This window comes from Mus musculus, chromosome 15 (assembly GCF_000001635.26).
Source record: "Mus musculus strain C57BL/6J chromosome 15, GRCm38.p6 C57BL/6J".
Classification (NCBI taxonomy): Eukaryota; Metazoa; Chordata; class Mammalia; order Rodentia; family Muridae; genus Mus; species Mus musculus.
The window spans coordinates 82,068,821-82,092,450 of NC_000081.6; the positions used below are offsets into that span (position 1 = coordinate 82,068,821).

A 23,630-nucleotide genomic window follows, 5' to 3' on the forward strand; every position below is an offset into this window, starting at 1 on the left:
TCTCCCAGCTCCTCCCAACTCTCCCTGAACTCACTTGGGGCCAAACCGAGTTCCACCCCGGACCTGGGCTCTGCCTTCCAGTTCCTGCCTGGCATGCCCTAAGGGAAGCATGAATAAGGGACCTCCATTCCCATCAGTATCCCAGTGGCGCCTAGGAACACAGGAGACTGGGAACCACAGATATCATCCTCCATCCCGCCGAGGACCGTCGTTACAGACTGCGGTATGCCTCCCCCGAGCAGGCATGCTGGCCATGTGCCAGGCACCCCAACAGGAAGGCAAGATGCACCCCAGTTTATCTGATAAAACCAAAAAACTCCCAAAATCCCGTCACCCAGTTAAGTTTTAATATGTGTTCTGTTTGTTTTTTCCACCATCGCCTGCAGAATGTTCCTATAATAACGCATCTCTCTACCTCTACACTGTGGTAAGCGTGTAAAACAGTTTCCAGTGATCTCTACCTTCTGGTGTTGGTGCCTGGTGTAACACGCCGGCTCCTTGAATGTGATTTGGGCACTATTGACTCCCAACAGTTGGGGTACAGTGGAAATGATGGAGCAGTCCTGTCTCAGTCTTGGGAGAATCAGGAATTTAAGTCATCCTCAGCGGCATATCTTGTTTGAGACCAGCCTGAACTACATCAGAATCTACCCCCCCCCTTTTTTTGAGACAGGGTTTCTCTGTGTAGCCCTGGCTGTCCTGGAACTCACTCTGTAGACCAGGCTGGCCTCAAACTCAGCCTCTTCCTCCCAAGTGCTGGGATTAAAGGCATGTGCCACCACGCCTAGCTAGAACCTAACTCAAAATAAACAGAAGGGAGAGATGGCTCAGAGGTTTGTTCTTGCAGAGGATTTGGTTTTAGTTCCCAGCACCCAAATGGTGACTCTAAGCCTCCCCAACGCTAGCTCCAGGGGATCTGACTCCCTCTTCTGACCTCTGCAGACACCAGGCACTCACGTGGTGTACATACATACACACAGGTTAACACTCATACATAAAAAATTTAGTGAAAACAAAAAAGCAAATAATAGCAACATTTATTTTTTTTCTTTATCAAATCTGACAACTACTTTATAAACGCTTTGAGCACACATTCCTGATGAGGTCCACGCACAGTCCTTTTGGGTTTAGTTGCACACAATCCACAGTTCTAGCCTCCAACACTTTGCCTTGCAGTGGCTGCTCGCCCGCGCGTCGTCGGGGCGCAGGAGGCTCGCGCTCCTCCACGTGCGCTCGGAGCGCTCTTCCGACTGCGCTTGCGCAGAAGCGGCGCGGGAAAACCTGCGCTGCAGAGCCGGGGAGGCGAGGAGGTGGCTGCGGGGCAGATGACGGCTGCTGACCATCCCGCGTTTGGGAGAGATGAAGAAGCGGCGCTGCTCCTGGAGAGGACCCATCACCGGCACGATCCGCGCTGGCTGCTGCCCGTGTCCCCTCACGTCTGCATGGCCTGCGCGTTGGAACTGCTGCCGGAGCCCGGAGTGTCGGTGCGACCTAAACCCTCCCTCCTCCTCAAGGACCTGGTGTGGCTATTTCCCTCACCCTCCTCAGCAAGCCAGCTTCTCTGAACCAGGCACTCTTTTCCTGAAATGAAGCCCAAACCCGACCCGCTTCCTCAGGCTCGCCCTTCTCCCAGCCGCTGAGGCCATTGCTGTCCCCACCTTCAGTCTCGCCTGAGGCCCTCCGCCCTATCCTCTTCGCCCTACCCTCCTGAGGGCTCTGCCTGTCGCCTGCTGAGTCTCTAGTGAGCCTGTCCCTAGGTGCAGAGTCTGGAGGAGCCCCTGGATACCTCCAGGGCTCAGAGCTGCACACTCCACTCTCTGTTCCCTGCTCCCCACCAACCCTTCTGTTTGCTCTCCTCCATCTCTAGGTATTGAGCCCCAGCTCAGCTCCTCTGCTCCACTCCCTTTTAGCTCTAGTGAGGAAAAAAAAAAAAAAAATGGAGGAGAGACTGTTTTTAATCTTTGTGATGTCGGGAATGACAGGCAGAGGTTCCTGGCAGGCAGAAGTGGGGTGCATGGGAAGTCATTTTTGAAAAACAGAATTCTCTACATTTGCCTTAGCAGAGTTGCTTGTTTGGAGATCTCACTAGATAATCTATCCCAGAGTAGCCTTGGCCTCACAGAGATCCACCTGCCTCCGCCTCCCGAATGCTGGGATTAGAGGCTCACATTACCATGCCTACTGGTCCCTTCTCTCTTATTTATTTATTTATTTATTTATTTATTTATTTTTCGAGACAGGGTTTCTTTGTGTAGCCCTGGCTGTCCTGGAACTCACTCTGTAAACCAGGCCTGCCTCTGCCTCCCAAGTGCTGGGATTAAAGGCTGTGCACCACCACTGCCCGGCCCCCTCTCTCCTTTTGATCTGGTTCTGTCTTGAACATTTTTGCAGAGACTGTACTGGAGACTGACCAGTGTGAGGGTCTATACTGAATGGAAGGCTGTGTGTTCTCTGCCTACGGCTGAGGCTCATGAAGGGTTCCCAAGATCATTTCCCTAGACTGTTGAAGTGGACGGAGCACTAACCTTAGGCCATGCCTGTTTAGAGACCTTGGATTTGAGACCTTGGGGAAGTCTCTGAGCCTGTTTTTCTCATCCATAAAATGGGGATAATTCCTGGTTTTGATTGTGTTGCCAGCTTCTTGGGCTGAAATGTGTTGGTGGCACACACTTCGGAGATAGAGGCAGGGTGATTAATTCAAAGCCAGCCTCAACTACATAGTGAGTTTGAGGCCAGCCTGGGCTACATGAGACAAAAAAAAAAAAAGAAAAAAAAAAAAAGAGTGTCCCTCCTCCAAACGTATAGGTGAAAAAAAAGTGATTTGTAAACACAGTGCTATGTAAATGTAAACTAGAAACGTCAGTTTCTGTATACGTCCGTACAAATGCACGAATCTCCTGGTGTAAACGGTGTCTATCCTCTCCGCACGGAGGATGGCTGGCTCACAGTTTTAAGTGACTGTGGTAGTACTCTTGTGGTTATATTTGGGAGCTACAGTTGTCCGGGTTCAGAGTGAGCCTGCCTTGGTCACTGTTGAAAGTTTCTCTCCATTCACTCAAAGCTGGTGCGCAAGAAACATGTGGTGTTCTGCTTCCAAGATGCCCTGGTGAGGCACACCTCCTTGGTCGCTCAGCTGGTAGCTCAGGACCAGAGAGTCTGCATCCATTTTGTACGCGTGCTTTTCGGTGAGATCCAAAGGGGGAACTGGCGTGAACTGTGCGCGCGCGCGCACGCGCTCGGCGGAGCGTAGGTTTTAACCCGGGAGGACTTGGAAAGATGACTTAGATGTCCTGTATCGTTGTGGCAGTTTACTAACAAGTTGTTTGGTTATAATCATGGCAATATGGGTCCCCTCCCCTTTCTAAGCTACATGAATCATTTTATGGTAACCGTCCTTATCAGCTCTAAGAGGCTAGTGAAAGTGGAAAGGAACAGATGGAAAGTGGGCGATTGCTGTTGTACAGTTGAGATTCGGCTCAGGATGAGAGGCCTGGAATGGAGTCGGCTCGCCTTGGTTGTGATACCAATCAAGTCATTGTCCCTCTCCTTCCTTAGTTTCTTCAGGTGTAAAGTGAGGTGGCTCCCTCTTTGATTGCAGTGTATAGTGGGCCTCGCCCTCGTGGGGAGGATGGATAACCTCTTAGGGAGGATGGATAACCTTGTGGGGAGGATGGATAACATGCTCTGAGTGCTTCCCCATGTGGAGGCGTTCCAGGTTTACCAACTGCTGACCAGTGGGAGCCAGGATGACCTCAGGAGAAAACCAAGACTGCCAAATGTATTGTTAACCCTAGATGGGTCACAGACTCCAGGGCATACAGTCTGCTTGCCGCGAACTCGGACTGTCATCATTTAAGAGTTAGACTGGACACTGAGGACTCTAGGTGTGGTTGAGATCAGAACTGAGCAAGGGCATTGTTTAAAACGGCTGGGCTTAGAATTATCATTGCCTTTGTAAAACTGTATGCACTGAGACCGCACTGCTAATCATCCTATTCTTGCCTCCCTCTGCTCCAAGGACTGTTAAACAGTGTGGAAGATGGGAGTATGGCAGACCTCTGTATTGAAGGTAAGGTGTTCCTCCTGAAGCTGTGTATACCTACCATTCAAACTGGGGACTATTAGCCTGAATTGTAGCCCTGGCTACTGAGTGGCTACTGAAATTGCTCACTTAGGAACGTAGGAGGGAACTCAATGAGTTGATAACTGATTCTGTTTTTTCTCAGGCATCACCTCTTTGCTAAGTACTGCATTAAGCATTAGAGGTATGTCGATGCTAGGATGTGGCCAGGCTCACTAAGAATTCACAGTCTGCAGAGGAGACTGGTTGGTAAATTAGTGAGGGTAGATGAGCGCTTTTACAGAGAAGTGGATGACGGGCTGGGCATAGAGGTGTGTGCCGTGAATCCCAGCATTCTGTTGCAGAGGCAGGAGGATGTCTGTGAGTTTGAGGCCAGCCTGGTCTACATATTGAGTTTCAGGACAGCCAGGAATACATAGAGAGACCCTGTCTTTAAAAAGGAAAAGAAAGGTGCCTGGAGAGATGGCTTAGTGATTAAGAACACTGACTGTTTTTCCAGAGGTCCTGAGTTCAATTCCCAGCACCCATGTGGTGGCTCACAACCATCAGTAATGGGATCCGATGTCCTCTTATGGTGTGTCTGAAGACAGCAACAGTGTGCTTATATACAATAAATAAATAAACAAATCTTTAGAAACAAACAAACAAGGCATTGTCAACAAACACTTTTTGTTTTTGAGCCATGTGTGGTGCTCACGGCTATAATCTCAGGATTTGGGAGGTGGAGGCAGAAGTATCAGGAGTTCAAGGCCAATCTTGGCTACCTACCAAGTCTGAAGCCAACAGATAAAGAAACTGGGCTGGAGCGATAGCTTAGGGATTAAGTGCACATATCGCCCATGCAGAGAATTTGGGATCAGTTCCAGCACCTAGTAATGATTCACAACCATTTAAAATTTTAGAAGAAGCTGGACGTGGTGGCTCATGCCTTTAATCCCAGCACTCGGGAGGCAGAGGCAGGCGGATTTCTGAGTTCGAGGCCAGCCTGGTCTACAAAGTGAATTCCAGGACAGCCAGGGCTATACAGAGAAACCCTTCTTTAAGATTTGTTATTATACATAAGTACACTGCAGCTGACTTCAGACACACCAGAAGAGGGCACCAGATCTCATTATGGGTGGTTGTGAGCCACCCTGTGATTGCTGGGACTTGAACTCAGGACCTTCGGAAGAGCAGTCAAGTACTCCTACCCACTGAGCCATCTCACCAGCCCCAAACCCTGGCTTCATAGTAGCTGTACTAAGAGAACTTCAGCAATATACTCACATCTTATATTAAGAAAAATGTTTTTTTTTGGGGGGAGGGGGGGCAGTGAGATGACCCAGAGAGTAAGGACAGGTGCTATCAAAGTCTAATACCCTGAGTTCAATTCCTAGGACTCACGTAATGGAGGAAGATAACTGACTCAAAGGTTACCCTACACGCATGCGCGCGCGCATACACACAAATATATATAAAATGTTTTAAAATGCAAACATATAAATTAGTACATATATATACATGTATAAGAAAATTTAAATAAAATATACTTTGATATACGTATATATGCCTACATTTTTCATATTTAAGAATTGTTCACATAAAGTATGTGGGCCCAGATGTGGTAATACATGCCTCTAATTCCAGAATATGAGGAGGTAGAACCAGGCAGACCAAGGGCTCAAGATCAAACTCGCCTACATAATGGGTTCAAGGCCAGCCTGGACTACATCAGACCTTGTCTCAAAGCAAACAATAAATAAATAAAAAATAAAGATACTCAGGCTTAGAGATGCTTATTTAATTGGTCTAGAATGGGACTTGAAATATTAACATTTTTCATCTCTCTTTCTTCCTTCTTTCTTTCCTTCCTTCCTTCCTTCCTCCCTCCCTCCCTCCCTCCCTCCCTCCCTCCCTCCCTCCCTCCCTCTCTTTCTTTTTTTCCTTCCTTCCTTCTTTTTCTGTGGCCTTGGGGGTTGAATCCAGGATATGAAGCATGATAAGCAGTCACTCCCCCGTAACTATGCCTCAGTCCCGTATTAGTATGTTTTTGAAGCTCTTTAAAGCCTCAGTGATTCCAGGGTGTAGCCTGAGATGCTAATATAAAACAATGAAGATGGGTACATGTACTTTAATGAGGGAGAGAGATTATTTGCAAGAAGCAAATTACTGCCATGCTGGTAGTTTGAGTAGGTGTGCGGTTGTCTTCCGGGTTGTAATGCTGTTGCATCTCTCAGTCCTTGTCCAGCTCACTACTCAGCCGAATATGGAACAGACCATCCGTTGCCTAATGAATGAGTGCCACAGAGAGGTGAGCGTATAGCTGAGGGGTTCCGAGACCCCTCAGAACCCCCCGATTCTGTCAGAGCTAAGCTGGTCCTCTTTGCATAGATGGAAAATTAAACTCTAGAGAGTTGCTGAAGGTCCCACCGTTGGTGACAGAATCTGTACGGTTCTGAGGTTCTAGCACACTGTACACTGTACAATGTCCACTTTCAGAGACCCGAGTTCTGCTTCTGTGCACAAAGCCTCATCTTCCCGGTGTAACCATCCCATGGCCCATTCTCGGGGACTTCCTATTTACACGGCTCTTTCTTTCTCTCTCTTTCTTTCTTTCTTTCTTTCTTTCTTTCTTTCTTTCTTTCTTTCTTTCTTTCTTTCTTCCTTTCAAGATTTATTTATTTGTTATATGTAAGTAGCTGACTTCAGACACTCCAGAAGAGGGCGTCAGATCTCATTACGGATGACTGTGAGCCACCATGTGGTTGCTGGGATTTGAACTCAGGACCTTCAGAAGAGCAGTCAGTGCTCTTAACCGCTGAGCCATCTCGCCAGCCCCAGAGCATATTTCTTTGATGAATTTATAAAGGAAAAAGATTCCTGTCTGGATTTGGTATTTTTGCTTGGTTCTGAGTTGTGTGTATGACTTGGTATTAGTATCTGAAGTCAATGGTGTACAGTGTGTATAACATGCTCTCTTTATTATGTTAAAAGCCAGTTAAACCATCTTTTGTATTATGCCTAAGATTGAGGAATAATATCAGAACCACTTTTTGTTTTGGAGATGTAGCTTGACTGGCCTAGAACTCATGGAGATCTGCCCACCTCTGCCTCTTGAATGTGGGATCAAAGGTGCATGTCCCCATGCCCAGCTTAGGATCATTTTTTATTTATTTTAATTTATTTTATAATATTTATTTAGGAAGACACATGTTCACATTAATCTAATTAAGAGCAATATTTATACATTGTATTTAAATTATCATATAATTATTTTATATGTGATTAATAGATTAAATTTCTGATTATATTAGCTATCCACAACGATGCTGCCATTAACCTTTTCGATCACTTGCTCGATATTACAGGCTGTGAGGTGATTTGCATGCAACATCTTTTTCTTTTTCTTTTTTTCTTTTTGAGATAGGGTCTCCATACATAGTCCAGGCACTAAGCTTTTGATTCTCTTGCCTCAACGTTTCAAAGACTAGCATTATACCCAGCTTATATGAAACATCTCTTTACATTTAAATTAAAATTTTATTTTATGCATATGGGTTTTTTTTTTTGTCTGCATGCATGTCTGTGTAGCGCATGCATGCCTGCTGCCCTCAGAGGACAGTGTTGGATCCCCTGGAGCTAGAGCTCTAGATGGTTGTGAGCTGCCATGTGGGTGCTGAGAAACAAACATGGGTCTCTTGAAAGAGCAGCCAGTGCTCATTACCACTGAGCCATCTCTCAGCCCCCCCCTTTTTTATAGTTTAATATATTTTAATAGCAAACTTACAGGAACAGCACAGAAGACTGACAACATTAAAAACTGCCTCCTGAGTGTTGGGATCAAAGGCGTGCAGTGCCAAGTCTGGCTGATGTACAATACCTTATCCAGGCTCATCAACAAACGTAAGGGAGTGGTGTTCTTATTTTCCACCGGAAGAGTCTATGCAGTAGAGAAGGCCACTCTTCCTGTAAATCACAAAACATAGTTCTTGTCCCACGGAGAGTGTAACAATAAGAGCTGAGCATGGTGGTGCAACCTATAGTCCCCAGCCTCAGCTATGTAGAGAATTTAGGCTAGCCTGGGCAAGATGAGATCTCAAAAAACCAGTGAAAAGATTCACATTTAACATAATCAGCAAAATTATGTTTATTCAAACCATGTGACATTCACCCATCAGGCTGAGGGTGCAGTTCAGAGACAGAGGGAGGCCTTGTGTTCAAACCCAAGCACTCCATCCACACAAAGTTAATATTCAATAGTGGTAGCTAAAATATATATGTATATACATTTAGAATCAGTAGTTTATCTTTGTGAGGGTTCCAACTTTTATCCTCCAGTGTCTAGTTCTTAGAGAGGCAACACATGCTGTGTGTGTGTGTGTGTGTGTGTGTGTGTGTGTGTGTGTGTGTGTGTAGGTTGAACATAGGATCTCAAACATGCTAGGCACATGCTCAACCATCAAGCTACGCCCCAATCACAATATGCTACTATGAACACCGTGTAACAGCCATGTACTAAGCTAGGACCTGAGGCCATAGAGAGGAAGCTGGCTTGCTCCCTTACCCCAGCAGTTCCCAGGTGAATGGAGGAGAGGGCGACTTAGTTAAGGCTACCTGCGGTGACAGACATGCATAACAGGTGCTACCTGGGTAGGGCGAGATCTGCACGGGAGAGAGGGCAGCTGTGATCCTGACTGGGCACATGTTCACTTCCTGTAGCTGTGTAACCTGCGCTCCATGGGAGGCAGCCTGGCCACCACGACTCTCCTGGGCAAGCTGGTGGACACCATTCCTGGTTTGGCGGACGAGCTTGTAATGGAGCACGGTGAGTTTCCTGTGGAGGGGGTGGCTCCTACCCTTTCCAGCTTTGGTCACATTGCCACCTGGGCGTCCTAGTCAATTTAACTCTTCTTCAGATTTGCAGAACGTGCCTCCAACCTACAAGCTGCCTCTGGTCTTGGGCTTTTCGTTGTCATTGTCATTGTCGTTGTTGTTTTGTTGAGACAGGGTCTCACTACATAGTCCAGCCTGGCCTGGAACTCACAGTTTTCCCTCAGTATACTGAGTACAGGAATTAGAGGCGTATACTGCCATGTGTGGCTCTTTCCTCCCCTTTAATATAAATGGGTTAAGGGCTTACCGCGGCCTTCCTTTTGGGTGAAAAGACGAATTAACTCTGGGACACAGAGCACCTTTGCATCTTATATATGTAATTTAGAGTGTTTGTATGTGTGCAGGTGTGTGGTGCAAGCCACAGAGAGTTTGTGGAGTTCAGAGAACAATCTCCTGCCACCTTGTGGGATCCAGAGATCAAACTCAGGTTGTTAGGTTTTCAGGCAAACTTCTTTCCTGGATCAGCAAGGTTTCACAAACCTCGAAGCACTTTAAAAAATAAAAAAATCGGGCTGGTGAGATGGCTCAGTGGGTAAGAGCACCCGACTGCTCTTCCAAAGGTCCAGTGTTCAAGTTCCAGCAACCACATGGTGGCTCACAACCATCTGTAACAAGATCTGAGGCTCTCTTCTGGTGTGTCTGAAGACAGCTACAGTGTACTTACATATAATAAATAAATAAATCTTTTAAAAAAAAAAGAAAAAAATCAAAAAAATCAGTGAAATGTAAATCCCAGAGGATTGACTGTTAACTTTTTTTTTGTTTTGTTTGTTTGTTTTGTTTTTTGTTTTTTGTTTCATACTTTTTTAAAAAAAGATTTATTTACTATTATAAGTACACTGTAGCTGTCTTCAGACATACCAGAAGAGGGCATCAGATCTCACTACAGATGGTTGTGAGCCACCATGTGGTTGCTGGGATTTGAACTCAGGACCTTTGGAAGAGCAGTCAGTGCTCTTAACCACTGAGCCATCTCTCCAGCCCTGTTTGTTTGTTTTTAAGACAGGGTTTCTCTCTGTAGCCCTGGCTAATCTGGAACTTTCTCTGTAGTCCAGGCTGGCCTCAAACTCAGAGATTTACCTGCCTCTGCCTCCCACGTGCTGGTATTAACAGTATACACTACCACTGCCTGTCTATCCTTTAAGTTTTGACTTTCTCTTTTGGTCTTTAGGAAACATTTCTTGTAGGTGATTTGGGAATTCACTACTATCTCACTGAGATGACAATTTGGATTTTTATTTTTCTAAAAGAAACGTATCTATGTAACGATTTGTTTATATACATGCCTGCATGAATATACAGGTGCTCAAAAAGGCCTGAGGGAGCGTCATATCCCTGGGAGCTGGAGTTATAAGGTGGTTGTGAGCACCTTGATATGTGTGCTGAGACCTGAACCCAGGTCTTCTGCAAGAGCAGTAAGTGCTCTTTGCACTGAGCCATTTCTCTAGGGCCAAGTTTGGAGTTTTATATGGTAACTCATGTAACATTTCTTGTTTGTTGCTGAGAGATGGTTTGATGGCTAAGAGGACTGACGTTCAGTTCCTAGTATCCACAACTGCCTGTGGCTCTGTATCTGGCACCCTCTTCTGTCCTTCATGGGCACCTGCCATCTGCATTCACACGCACAAACCCACCCACAGACACATTAAAAATAAAACTTAACTCGGGAAGCAGCGGCAGGTAGATTCTGTGTTTGAGAGAAACCCTGATTTGGGGGTGGGGGTGGGGGGCCAAGAAGACCAAAGCCAACCAACCAACCAACCAAACAAACAGTAAAAGACTTCTTGCTCCTCTCCTCTCCTCTCCTCTCCTCTCCTCTCCTCTCCTCTCCTCTCCTCTCCTCTCCTCTCCTCTCCTCTCCTCTCCTCTCCTCTCCTCTCCTCTCCTCTCCTCTCTTGCTCTCCTGTCCTCTCCTCTCCTCTCTTCCTCTCCTCTTCTCCCTCCCTCTCTTTCTTTCTTTCTTTCTTTCTTTCTTTCTTTTTTTTTTTTTTTTTTTTGAGACAGGGTTTCTCTGTGTAGCCCTGGCTGACCTGGAACTCACTTTGTAGACCAGGCTGGTCTCGAACTCAGAAATCTGCCTGCCTCTGCCTCCCGAGTGCTGGGATTAAAGGCGTGCGCCACCACGCCTGGCTTTGGTTGTTTTCTGAACAGGCAACTTGATGGAACATCTGTTGAGGGGCTTGGTTTACCCCAATGAGGGGGTACAGGCTTCCATCTGTTACCTCTATGGGAAGCTCTACTCCTCGCCCACGGCCGCTGAGATGCTTTCCGGCCATTTCCGGGAGAAGCTGTGTGCCCTCTTCCTTTCCACCTTGGACAGCGCCCAGACAAAGGACCTACAGATCAACTGCTTGGGTAAGACAGTGTGTTAGAGAGTAAAGGGACTGGCTGTTGCAGGCGGGGCAGAGGTTTGCTGCACTGGAGAGAGCCAAAGGCCCTCCTGTCATTGGGAGGAGAAGATGGAGGAAATAGAAGTCTTTTTGCTTTGGGTCTTTGCTGCCTGAATTTGCTGCCAATGTGAATTGTTTTCTCCTATAGAGTCTCTTCTCTAGTCAGAAAAATCTGACCTCTTCTGGCCTCCAGGGTAAAGTCTGGGTTCCCTGCTTGTGTGTGTGTGTGTGTGTGTGTGTGTGTGTGTGTGTGTGTGTGTGTCTCAGTATATAACCTAGGCTTGCCTTTAGCCCTGTCTTCCAGACCAGTGCCACCATGCCTGGCTGTTGAAGGATTTTAGGAGCTTCAGGTCTCTTGCTTTGCTCCTTACGTGAATGCTCACAGCATGGTGGAGGCTTCTGAGTCGTGAGCTGTATTTTATCATCTCTGTCGGTGCCTGTGATTGAGCTGTTCCCCCACTCCAGCTTTCATTTTTCAGACAGTGTGGTCTGACACTGTGAGAGGTGACTGAGAGGAGCCACGGGGAAACATGATCTACTGTGACAACAGCGTCTTTTCACAGTCTCGGCCAGTGGTCTCAACCGTCCCAACACCACGACCCTTTAATACAGTTCCTCATGTTGTGCTGACTCCCAACCATAAAATAATTTCATTGATACTTCAGAACTAATTATGAACCATAACATAAACATATGCTATGCAGATATATGTATGCAGATATATATCTGATATCTGACCCCTGTGAAAGGGTTGTTCGACCCCCAAAGGGGTCATGACTCGCAGGTTGAGAACTGCTGGTCTGTGCATACAGTCTAGCCACTCAGGGAGAACTAATTCTGAGCCAGGCTGTGTGCTGGACTCTTGAGTCAGCAACTCCTATCCTGTAGGAACTCACAGGCCACGTGGAGGACAGCCATGGCCAGCTAGAGAACAGTGTGGTGTCCTGACAGAGAGATGCAGGAGGGATGAGGGGACAGAGGACAAGAGAGGCTGCCTAGAGGAAAAGATGCTAAGACTGAGGCCTGAAGTGTGAGAGGGTGTTGGAGAGAGGAGGAGGGGCGGGGGAGGTAACATGGGCAAAAGCACCAGGAGTGAGGCAGCCTCAGAGTGTGGTACCCTGGGACAGGGCAGTGCCGGAGCGAGAGCACACTAGTGTAATGTGGGTGTTAGCCTTGGCTTGGTCCATGTATCACACCCATGAAGCTCCTGCAGAGGCCAGAAGAGGGCATCAGCTCCCCTCAAAATGCAGTTACAGATGGCCACTGTGAGAGGTACAGATGGCGACTGTGGGTGGTGGCGCCCCTGAGTCGGTGGACCTGGGCTGGTTGAGAAAGCCAGCTGAGCAAGCCAGGAAGCAGCTTTTCTACACGGTTCCCAGCCCTGTCTCTGCTTGAGTCCCTGCCCTGACTTTCCTCACTGGTGGACTCTGGCCTGGAAATATAAGACGAATAAGCCTTTCCTCGACAAGTTGCTTCTGTTCGTTGTTTCATCGCAGCAATAGGAAACTAGCCCAGGACACTACTGAATTCCTGGACTCCCGGGCCTTCTAGTTTGTAGGTTCTCCTCAGCCTTGTGGGAGGAAGGTGGGCTGCAGGAGGGAAACTGATGCCTGAGAGTTCTAACCACACTTCATGTTTACAGAGACTGACCAAGTCTCTCAGGGGATGTCTGACTGCCGACTGTCGAGAATGCTGGTGCCCTTCTGACTTCCCTCAACCCCTCTGCCTCCTAGGTTTACTAAGGCAGCTACTGAAGTACGATCTCTTCGTATCGCTGATCATGAACAAGTCTGTGCCGGTAGAAGGTGCTGAGAGTGTCGAGCGGCCATCGAGAGAGACCTCACTACCTTTGGTGCTCAAAAAGGTAGTGGTGGGCCAGGGCTTGTAGCTCAGCTGTAGAACCTGTGCTTAGCATGTGAGGCAGGAGGGTCAGGGATGCCAGGTTATCCGAGCCACGTGAAGTCCTGTCTCAAAACAACCATAGCAGTAAAGTAAAAAAGTAGGGAAAAAAATTAAAGCACAGAGCAAAACCAACCAACCAAGTTTTGACGGGACAGACATTTTGGTGGTGGGAAGACCTTTACATTTAGAGCGGTCTGACCTGCGTTCTTGCCTTGCTTTTCCCTCTTCTCGTCTGTCTGTGTGGCCTGGAGTTTGATGATCTGCTGAGCAGACTCACCTGACTGAGTGTTTCGTTATACAGTAGCGACTTCTTACAAGGAAAGACTACAAAACAAAAGTAAAAAGGGAAAAAGGGACACCGGACACAAGATTCTAGAACCCTCTCAAAGTGGGGTCGCATAGGGCGTTACAGCTCCTCCAACAGTCCACTGGGAAAACAGATGGAAAGTCTTTATGTTCTCCTCTGGAGTTTTGGCTAGAGCAGGGTGCTCAGGAAGGTACCCCTTGCCTCCCACATACTGAGGGTCCAGCTCCTGGAAGGAAAGCTACATTGTTAACGTAGTCTAGTTGTAGCTAATCTCATAGGTTTTGGCAGGTGTAGCGACCCTCCCCCCAAAAAACCAATTTCAGATCCAGCCACAGTTGAACTGTGTAGACAGCAATCTCTCCAAGAGCAAGAGCTTTAGGCTCGTTCTCGACACACTCAGAAAAGGGACAAGCAAAGGGATCTACTCTCCTGGTGTCATGTGACCGTGGCAGATGTTTTGTTACAGAATCCTGAATCCCTGTGTTCGAGCTGGGTGTCCCCGATGGATGCCACGGTGAGGCCTTCAGCCTGTTCTCACCTGTGCTGTTCAGAGACGGCTTTCCACAATCTATAGTTCTCCCCGTGCCTGGTACCATGAAGTATGGGATCTGGGATGATTTAGGCTTCTGCCCCGAGGCACGTAGGCTGGGTGCCCTGGTCTTCTCAGTGACGTGATTGGGAACTTCTTGCTGCTTCTGCAGTTTCTCCTGTCCAGAGATGAGATCCTGCAGGTGGCCAGCTCCCACTGTATAACGGCAGTGCTGGTCCATTCCCCGGCGAAGCATGCTGTTGCCTTCATTCACGCTGACATCCCAGGTATGGGAATCCTCTAACCTTCTTCTTTGGGGACTCCGGAGTTCTGCCCAGAGCCTTGAGGTTGTGGCGGTGGTGGCAGCAGTGGAGGCAGTGGTGGCAGCTTTATCAGTTATCTTTGATATCACACCAGAGGGTGGGATCAGCGGTACATAGAGTAGGCTCGCTAATGTCTGATGGACTTGAGCAGGTTGTTACTGACACTTGTCATAGACCTTTGGGGAGTGGCAGAAAGACCTGAGACAAGGAGGGCACACATACATTAAAAAAAACAAACAAACAAAAAAACCAAAAAACAAACAAAAAAAAACCAAAACCAAAACAAAAAAGCCGGGCAGTGGTGGTGTGTGCCTTTAATCCCAGCACTTGGGAGGCAGAGGCAGGTGGATTTCTGAGTTCGAGACCAGCCTGGTCTACAGAGTGAGTTCCAGGACAGCCAGAGCTACCCAGAGAAACCCTGCCTCGAAAAGCAAAACAAAACAAAACAAAACAAAACAAAACAGGAGTGCAAAGTTTTGTCTAGGAGCGTTGCGGAGCCTGAGGACATTAGCCTTGTGATGGATGTTGGTGTCACTCACGCCGGCCCTCCCTCTTCTTGTTAGTTTACCTTTCATGGTCTGCGTTGTAGAAATTACTTAAATCCCAGCCCCTGGTTTTTACCCCACCCTCGTTTCTAAGTTCCCGGATGAAAGACACATCACCTTTGTATTTTTAATAAACCTTAGTCAGCACACTAGCTGGGCCGTTGCCTACCCCTTCCCCTATACTGTTAGACTCTACTTTCCTATCGATGACCCCAAGTTATGAGTTACTATTTGCTACTAGTTGCTATTCCATCTGGACTATTTTTAACTCCAGTTGGGCAGCCGACAGGGCTATGCTGTCTTGATCCTTAACCCATGGCAGCTTTGCCTTTCTCCTCTCCTGCACTCTCTTCTTCCTCATGGTCAGGTCAGGGTCTCAGACCCAGGGCCTTGCAAGTGCCCAGCAGGCAGGCACTCTGTCATGGAGCTGTATCTCCAGCCCATCATTGGTTTATAGGTTAGGACATTGACTTTTTTTTTTTCCTAGAGAAAACACAAACGTATGTGCACGGAGACAGCTCCACGGTACTCAGCAGACCAGTGTGGGCATATACATCCTTTTGGTAGAGGAAGCAGGAGAATGTGGGATGTACACAGTTTTGAGGGGCTGTAGATGATGACTGAGGAGAATTAAGGTTCAGAGACGGGAGGGGATGTTCCAAAGCCACAGGGCTAGTCCTGCAGAGAGGTGCCGTGTGGCCAAGACTGAATCTCAGTGCTCTTTGTTCCTGAGTTGTGCTGAGGTGATGTCTGCCTGTCCCGAGAGTTTGAAAACCCAACGTTTCAGTCTCTGCCAAGCAGAAATGGCCTTCACTGTTACTGCGGCTTCTTCTGGTATTCCGTTTCCCTATCTCTTTAAAAAACGAAAAATACCTTTGTGGCCCTGAGGACACTTTGAAGGTTTATCTGAGTTGTCAGTTTCTGATGGAGAAGGGTGTGTGAACAGAGAAAAGGAGACAGAACTGATAGAGTGGAAGCCCTCGAGTCAGTAAACGGGCCATGATCTCCAGCCACCACTCACTGTTTTCTCCTCTCCCCGGCCAGAGTTCCTCTTTGAGCATCTTTCGTCCTCCAGCGAAATCCTTGTCTGGTCCAGCTACAACTGCCTGATACTCTTGGCAGAAGAACCGCTCTTCTTTTCAAAGTGTCACACAGTGTATGGTTGGTAGTATGGACAGAACTTTAAGGTTGGGTAGCAGCCTCAGAGGCTGTGGAGGGGTGGGCATGCACTTTCGTGGAGCTAGACTGATTCCATGTGTAAACATCTCTATCCTTGTGGTTCTGGTGAGACTCTTCATCAAGCAGGGCCATTCTCATTAGCCACTAAATGAATTCTAGCCTCTCATTAAGCAATTTCAAACAGATCCAGCCTTGGGTTCAGTCCTTTGTATGCCCTGGATATCTGCCTATCCTAGTTAGCCTCAAGGCTTTTCTAGTTCTTCCTTTCAATGTCTTGGAACAGTTCTTTTTCCTTCCATACCAATGGTCTTTATTTGGGATCCACAAAACTACATCTGGGTTTTTAGACTCAAAATAGTCAATATTTACCTCTGCCTTTGAGTGTTGGGATTAAAGGCTTGCACCCCCCCCCCCACTGCTCAGCTGTTGCTGTTTTTTGAGACAGGCTTTCTCTGTGTATCCCTGGCTGTCCTGGAACTCACTCTGTAGACCAGGCTGGCCTCCAACACAGAGATCCTTCTGCCTCAGCATATACCACCACCACCCATCTGATTTTTGTGTTGTATGCTTCTTGTCTGTGCTGGGTACCAAACTGGGACCAAGAAGCTAAATATATATATATCATGGTCTCTGATCCTAAGAAAGAGAAAAGAGAGAGAGATGTGAACAGGCAATTTTAATACAAGTTAATTCAAGATTTTCTAAACAGAAGCAAAAGGAGCTGAGCAGAGGTTCACAGCTCTTCCTGGATGGAGATGCAGGGCTCTCTGGAGGAGCAGAGGCTGGAGCTAGTTCTTCGAGGAGGAAGGGAGGTGTTAAGTGGGAAAGATGTGACATAATCAGTAGGTGGTGAAAAATATCCCGTGTGTCGTGCGTGGGTCTGTGCAGGATGTTGGAGGACCGAGTGAAAGATGAGGCCTGCCCTTGAAAATGTCACGGCTGAGCATCTGCGGCTAGTGCTTGAACTCAAGGCTTTAGCATGTTAGGCTGGCACGCTGCACCTGAGCAGTAGCCATAGCCCCAGTCTCATGGCATCAGTTCAGGAGTTCAGCCTCGTCGGGGTCATTTCACAAGGATCCCGTAACTCATAGGTGCTTTTTAGAGTGTGTCGCCTCTCCTGGGTGGTTCATGAAGAACCACAGAACACTGATCCCTTGTCTGTGGCGTGTTATCCTGAGGTAGGGATCGAGGCAGTGGTCAGGAGCCTCCAGGGCAGCCAGCAGATGACCAACACGGAACTGCATACTCAGGGACTGCTGCTCTTCAAAGAAATTCTGACTCGGTAAGCAAAGGCGTGCAGGTGGGACTGGCGAAGGAGAGCTGAAGTTATTCCTGGTGAGGCCGGGGTGAGTCATTCATTTTTTTTTTCTCCCCTACCGTGTCATAGGCAGCCAGAGGAGATCAGGCTGTTCACAAGCTCAGCCCTGTGCAGAGATGCCAGCCGTGCCCTCCAGGAGGCCGTGAGCAGCCCTGTGTTAGCTGTGGCCGCCGAAGCACTGAGGGCCATTTCAGCTTTTCTGAGGTGAGAGCCTCACCTGAGTGTACCTGCTGACCCGTGGAGGCCAGGGAGTTCCTTGGGGTGTGTTCTTGTGTCATTGTCATCATTAGTATTTAGGATTAGCGTTGTTTTGTTGAGACTGGGTCACGTAGTATAGCCCAGGCTGACCTAGAACTCACGATGTAGCCCAAGTTGGCCTCTAACAGTAATTTTCTGTTCTTTATTTCTAAGTGCAAAGATTAGGCATGAGCCTCAGATTTCTCTATGTAGCTCTGGCTGTCCTAGACCTCACAATGAACTCACAGAGATCCCCTTGACTCTGCCTCCTGAGTGCTGGGATTAAAGGTTTACACCACCAAGCCCAGCTTCTGTTTGTTTCTGAGTTTCTGAGGCAAGGTCTGGTGTAGTCCAGACTGGCCTCAAAACTGCTGTGCACCCGACAATGACCTTGAATCCCTTAGCATCCTGCCTCAGCCTTCTGAGTTCTGGGACATACCAGCCTGTGCCACCTCACTCAGCTAACTTTGGTGTTTCCTGATTCTCATTCTCTAGGCAGCTGCCCCCCCGCACCCCCTCCCCATGCTGCCCCCCCCCCCCCCCAGCCCTCTCTTCTACTTTCGAAGGTTAGTTAGGCTGTAACTTTATTTTTACATTGTAAAGGTTGTTAATATTTATAGTTTCTTCCTTCCTTATATTTAAGCCTTTGTGATTCAACTTCAGGGTGGTTCTAAAATTTGAAACAAAAAAAATTTTTTTAACATTTACATGACAATAACTTGAGTCTATATTTTTTTGTGATTCCCTGGATCTGTATCTCTAAATCTGGAGCACGAATCCCAGGGTACATGCGATGAGTAACCACCCCCCCGACCCCCCCACCCCCCCACCCCCCCACCCCCCCACCCCCCGTAGTGCCAGAGGCGGGGTAACCGTGAACAAGCAGCCACAGCCGGGCTCCCTGCGCAGGCAGAGCAGAGCAGAGCAGGCTCCCCCAGGCCTGTGCTGCAAGAGGCAGGTGGTGGCATTTGAGCCCCGTGAGGAGGGCTGAGGGAATGCAGGTGGAAGAGAGACAGGGTTGGAAGATGCAGGCAGGAAAGCATTGACTTCCCGAGGGTGCTGCAGTTACTTCAGTTAGCAGTTACAGGAAGGGGGTAGCCTTGCTGTGCAAAAGCTGTTTGGTCAGGGTTGTGGAGAGAGCTGGGGAGGGATGGGAGAGAGTCGTTAATGTGTGCACGGTTGTGAGGGACTTGTCTCATCCCCCAGTGTGTTTACTGACTCTGTGCTCCATCTGAGGTAAGTGGGGTCAGAAGCTCTCTGGGAAACAGAAGGGAGGATGAAAAAGGCGGACCGCTCAAAAACCAACCAAATAAATAACAAACAACAAAGATGGTGGAGCCGGGGCTTGATGACCACCAAGGTAACAAAGTTAGAGTCCCACACGGACATGGCTCAGTGGAAACACTTGCTGTCATCTATGTATGGCAGCCCGAGTCCGCTCCCCAGAAAACCATGCTGGAAGGCGAGCCTCACTCCTGAAAGCTGCCCTCCCTCCATCCCTACATGAGCACTTGGAGGCCCCTGCTCACACGGATGGCACACGCGACAATCAGTACTATTTAAAGAAACAGCCTGCGAGACATACCCTGCCTCAAAAACAAACAAACAAACAAACAAAAGACAAAACAAAACAAAAGGTTTTCAGAAATCAAGGGACGGAAAAGCCAAGCCCAAACTGTGTGCGCGTGGCTGGCTGAGAACTTACTAGGAAGCCAAATAGATCATTTGATGTTCAGAAAGGAGCCAGGGATGAGAGATAATAGACTGTTCCCCAATTACTAGACTGAGTTTAACTGATTTCCCCCAACGTGTATGTCTGCCCACAACCTATGAGGATGTCTTTTGTGGATACTGTCAAGTGAGGATAAAGCTATACAGCAGGGATTGCAAATTCGATGACTACTGTCTACATTGTGAGCTGGAATGGCGGCACTTACCTATAATCCTAGCACCTGGGCAGTGGAGATAGGAGGATCAGGAGTTCAAGACAGTTTTCAGCTACATAGGAGAGTGTGGGATCATCCCTGGCTACCTGAGGCACTGTTTCGTCGGCATGATGCTTGTAGTCTCAGTGCTTGGGAGCTTGAGATGAGAATGTCTGAGAGTTTTGGGCTAGCCAGGGCGACATAGTGAGTTCTAGGTCATCCCAAACTACAGAGTGAGAGCCTGTTTCAAAAAGGTTGGGGTGGAGGACTTAGGCTGGGGAGATGGCTCAGTGGTGAGGAGCACTGGCTGCTCTTCCAGAGGACCCAGGTTCAGTTCCCAGTGCCTACATGGTGGCTCACAACTGTCTGTCACTGCAGTTCCTGGGGATCTGATGTCCCCTTCTGGCCCCCAGAGTTACCAGGTACCACATGTTGTGCACATACTTACATGCAACGGAAACATCCACATGTATAAAAATAATTCTTTAAAAGGAGTGTGTGTGTGATTTAGTCATGGTGACGCAATGGGAGAAGGGAGGGGAAGGTACTGTTGTGAAGAGGAGCAGAAATTAGAGCAGTGTCAAGGAAGGCCAAAAATTGCCAGCAACCACCAAGAAGCCATGGCAAGGAAGGGTTCTTTTAAGATGCTTGGGATTTTCAGGTAACATTCAATCTTTTAACATTGTGACAAGACATTGTGTCTACAGAGTTAGGACTCAAGAACTACACGATTTAAAATCTCATAATATCATAAGCATTATGGTTGATTTAACAGCAACTTCTCAGAAACTAGCATCACCTGACCTGTCCTGACTGTCTTGATTGATGTGTGGAACGGGACCCGCCCTGATGATGGGCGGCACAGCTCAGACAAAGAGGATGTGTCAGAAGGAAGGTGTCCCCTTCCCACCCACATTGGTTTGCCTAGTATGAGCCCCAGAATCATCCTGTAATATGCTCTGCTGTTAACTTCCTTCCACATATGGGAAACGTGGTAAGGACAGAGTAAGCCCGTGAAGGAAGCTGTGTATCTGCTTGGGGCTCGCTTACCTCTCTGAATGTCTTGTCTCTGGATGCAGGAAGGACCATCAGAGCTCTCTGCCCGTGCAGTACAGAGCACTTCGTGCCTTGCTTGAAGCCATGCTGAGCCGATGTATGGAGTTTTCCCAGACCCCTCTGAACAGGAGGTCCCTGGTCAGTGAACTGCGAGCATACTTCTTCTGGAACCCCTGCTCTAATGTCTATCAGTCAGTCAGTCTGTCTGTCTGTCTGTCTGACTTTTTTCTCTCTGTCCCAAGATTATCAGCATGTATGACCATGTTTACCTTAATTTATTTTTTTGTTTGTTTGTTTATTTTGTAATATTGAGGCTTGAACCTGGGGCCTTGCTTATGCTAGGTAAGCAATTTACCATTGAGCTATATCTCCAGCTCTCCAATTTGTTCTTAGAAAAGCAATTTGTGTGTCACCTTATCTTCTGTGCCAGTTTACAGGCTTAAGGGCAACGATCTCCATTTTGATGGATGAAGAAACTGATTCCTCAGGTGTTATTTCTCCACAGTGAAATAAGCCAATCCAAGCCAGTGTAAATTATTAAATGCAGGTTAATTGGGAAGCTGCCCTCGGGAAGTTCAGTGGCCACAGGGAAGGAGGTCAGGGAAGTCACCATGGGAAGGGGGAGAGAGAGAGGAGGGGAAAGAGGAGAGAGAAATAGAGAGAGAGAGAGGGAGAGAGAGAGAGGGAGAGGGAGGAGAGGGAAGAGAGGGAGAAGGAGAGGAAGGAGAGGGAGAGAAGGAGAGGGAGAGGAGGAGAAGGAGGAAGAGGAGGAGAAGGAGGAAGGGGAGGAGGAGGAAGAGGAGGAAGAGGAGGAGGAGGAAGAGGAGGAAGAGGAGGAGGAGGAGGAGGAGGAGGAGGAGGAGGAGGAGGAGGAGGAGAGAGCTGTAATTATGTAGGGAAGAACCTCTGAGGGAAGGGCAGCCCATTGCCTGGGCTGGAAAGTTCAGGGTTTCAGGCAGGGACTGAGGGATGCTGGAAGAACCTGGAGGCCAGGTCTGCTTTGACATGTAAAATATGCACCCAGTCCCTCGTCCCAAATGACAAGGGTTAAACAATTTTCTTTAAAGACAAAAATTTCAAAGTACCTTAGCAAGCAAGGTTTATACCTACAGTCCTCATATCTAGGCCACTGGGGTAGGAGGTTGTAGAGTTTGAAGCTGGCATGTCTCAAAAATGACTCAACTTTAGTATCGGAGCTTGGTTAATCACAACTTTCTTATGTTTTTGTTTATTTGTTTGTTGGTTTTTGTGCTGTTGGGAATCAAACCCAGAGCTTAGTGAGTAAAAGGTAAATATTCCACACCAAGCCGTGTTCCTAGCCCTACTCAGCAGGTGTGGTAAACATTCTCACAACATCGTCTAAGACTGGATGCTTTAGGATCTTAGGTAGAATCTGACTAATGTGTATTATGTTGTAATGGTTGGTTTTTAGTGGTCAGGAAAGATAGTCTCAGTGTGGGTGTTATGCTTTTCAAGATTGCATTTCTCATACATGCTGGCGTGAGGATTGACTTGTGTTATGGAGCAACTGGATGTCACAGCTACTAGCTATCACCCACCTGCCTGTGACAGCCTTCTGTATATGATAGACCAAGAGCCCTTCCTGAGGTTCTCAGGGGCATGGGGTTAAGCGTATCCCCTCTGCTATTTTTAAATGAGCTACTCAGACTTGTGATGATGTATATACCCACGCTCCCTTGGAAAGTCAGGCATATGGGAACGGGGGTCGGCAGTGAGGGTGGCAGTCTGCAGCATCCAGGCCTGGGCTGGCCTGGGCTGCCTGCCTGGCTGTGTGACTCATAAGCTCTTCTCTCCTCACCCCAGGGCCACGCTTGCAGTAGAAACTCGGAGAAGGCCACTCTGAGAAAGGGGAGTTTCCTCCTGAGCACTCTGGAAGGCTTTAGAAATGCCTGCAGGTGAGGGCTCCTCTGCAGCCTGAGGCCGGAGAACAGGAGCTGGTGGGGCTGGGGCAAAGAGCAAAGCCACGAACACTTGGCTTCTGTTGCTCTCCAGAATTGTGAAGGGACTAGGACTGGGGTAGGGGTGTGGAGGAAGGTTGAGTGTGGGTGGCTATCGGTTGGATGGTCCTCGGTTCCCCATAAGCATCCTGGGGATGCCTTTGCTAATGTACTTTTATTTTATGCGTGTGGGTGTTTTTTCTTGAATGTGTGCATGTGCACCGTGTATATGCATTGTCCATGGATGCTAAGAGAGGGTATCAGATCCCCTGGAACTGGAGTTACAGAAGGTCGACAGTCGCCGTGTAGGTGCTGGGAAATGGAACCAGGGTCCTGTAGAGGAAGGAGCAAGCCAGTGTTCTTAACCACTGATGGAGCCATGTCTCCAGCCCCCATGAAGTCATGCCATATCCATGTTTGTTCATCTCCGAGTCTACCCTAATGCTACTACTCTTCTCTGAACACAGTTCATATAAACAGATGTGGGTTTGGATTTGTTTTGTTTTTCGAGACAGGGTTTCTCTGTGTACCTCTGGCTGTCCTGGAACTCATTGTAGGCCAGGCTGGCCTCGAACTCACACAGATCTGTCTTCCTCTGCCTCCCAAGTGCTGGGATTAAAGGCTTGCAGTACCACTTCCTGGCATATAAACAGACATAGGTCATGTCTGCGGTAGCACTAGTGAGAGGGGACAGAAAGAATGACTCCTACCCACGAAGGGCTGACAGTCTCTGAGGGAGGGATACTCTTGAGTGTATATGTGAATTCTCTGAGTTGTGTAGAATCCAAGGAAGGTGTGTTATAGGCAGAGAGAGCAGCATTGGGAAAGGCAGAGATGTGGTAGCACATAGCATGAGATGCTCGGGGGATGCACATAGGGTATAGAAGAGTCATGTGTGATGGAGCAGTAGAGACTCGGAGGGCTGTGTAGCTCTTCTGTCCTGGAACTCACTCTCTAGACCAGGCTGGCTTTGAACTCAAAAGTTCACCTGCCTCTGCTTCCCTGCTG

At 48.0% G+C, this 23,630-nt stretch overlaps 1 protein-coding gene across 7 annotated transcripts in view; it reads left to right on the forward strand.

Annotated features, from left to right (window-relative positions):
• The first annotated feature begins 1,253 nt into the window (after positions 1-1,253).
• Mei1 (meiotic double-stranded break formation protein 1) overlaps positions 1,254-23,630 on the forward strand; it is a 56,744-nt gene continuing 34,367 nt past the window's right edge. For 2 of the 7 annotated variants that reach the window (XM_006521494.4, XM_017316770.2), the window contains exons 1-14: positions 1,254-1,484; positions 3,062-3,185; positions 4,019-4,069; positions 6,298-6,371; positions 8,780-8,885; positions 11,105-11,308; positions 13,077-13,207; positions 14,019-14,066; positions 14,254-14,368; positions 15,994-16,110; positions 17,311-17,410; positions 17,516-17,650; positions 20,688-20,802; positions 22,489-22,580. In XM_006521494.4, the coding sequence (XP_006521557.1) occupies positions 1,326-1,484; positions 3,062-3,185; positions 4,019-4,069; positions 6,298-6,371; positions 8,780-8,885; positions 11,105-11,308; positions 13,077-13,207; positions 14,019-14,066; positions 14,254-14,368; positions 15,994-16,110; positions 17,311-17,410; positions 17,516-17,650; positions 20,688-20,802; positions 22,489-22,580 (1,571 nt within the window). In that variant the 5' untranslated portion in view covers positions 1,254-1,325. Of the gene's footprint in view, positions 1,485-3,061; positions 3,186-3,393; positions 3,885-4,018; positions 4,070-6,297; positions 6,372-8,779; positions 8,886-11,104; positions 11,309-13,076; positions 13,208-13,655; positions 13,743-14,018; positions 14,067-14,253; positions 14,369-15,993; positions 16,111-16,617; positions 17,411-17,515; positions 17,651-20,687; positions 20,803-22,488; positions 22,581-23,630 lie in introns of those variants that run through there. The other 5 variants (XM_006521495.4, NM_028897.3, XM_006521496.4 and 2 more) reach the window with 5 other exon arrangements.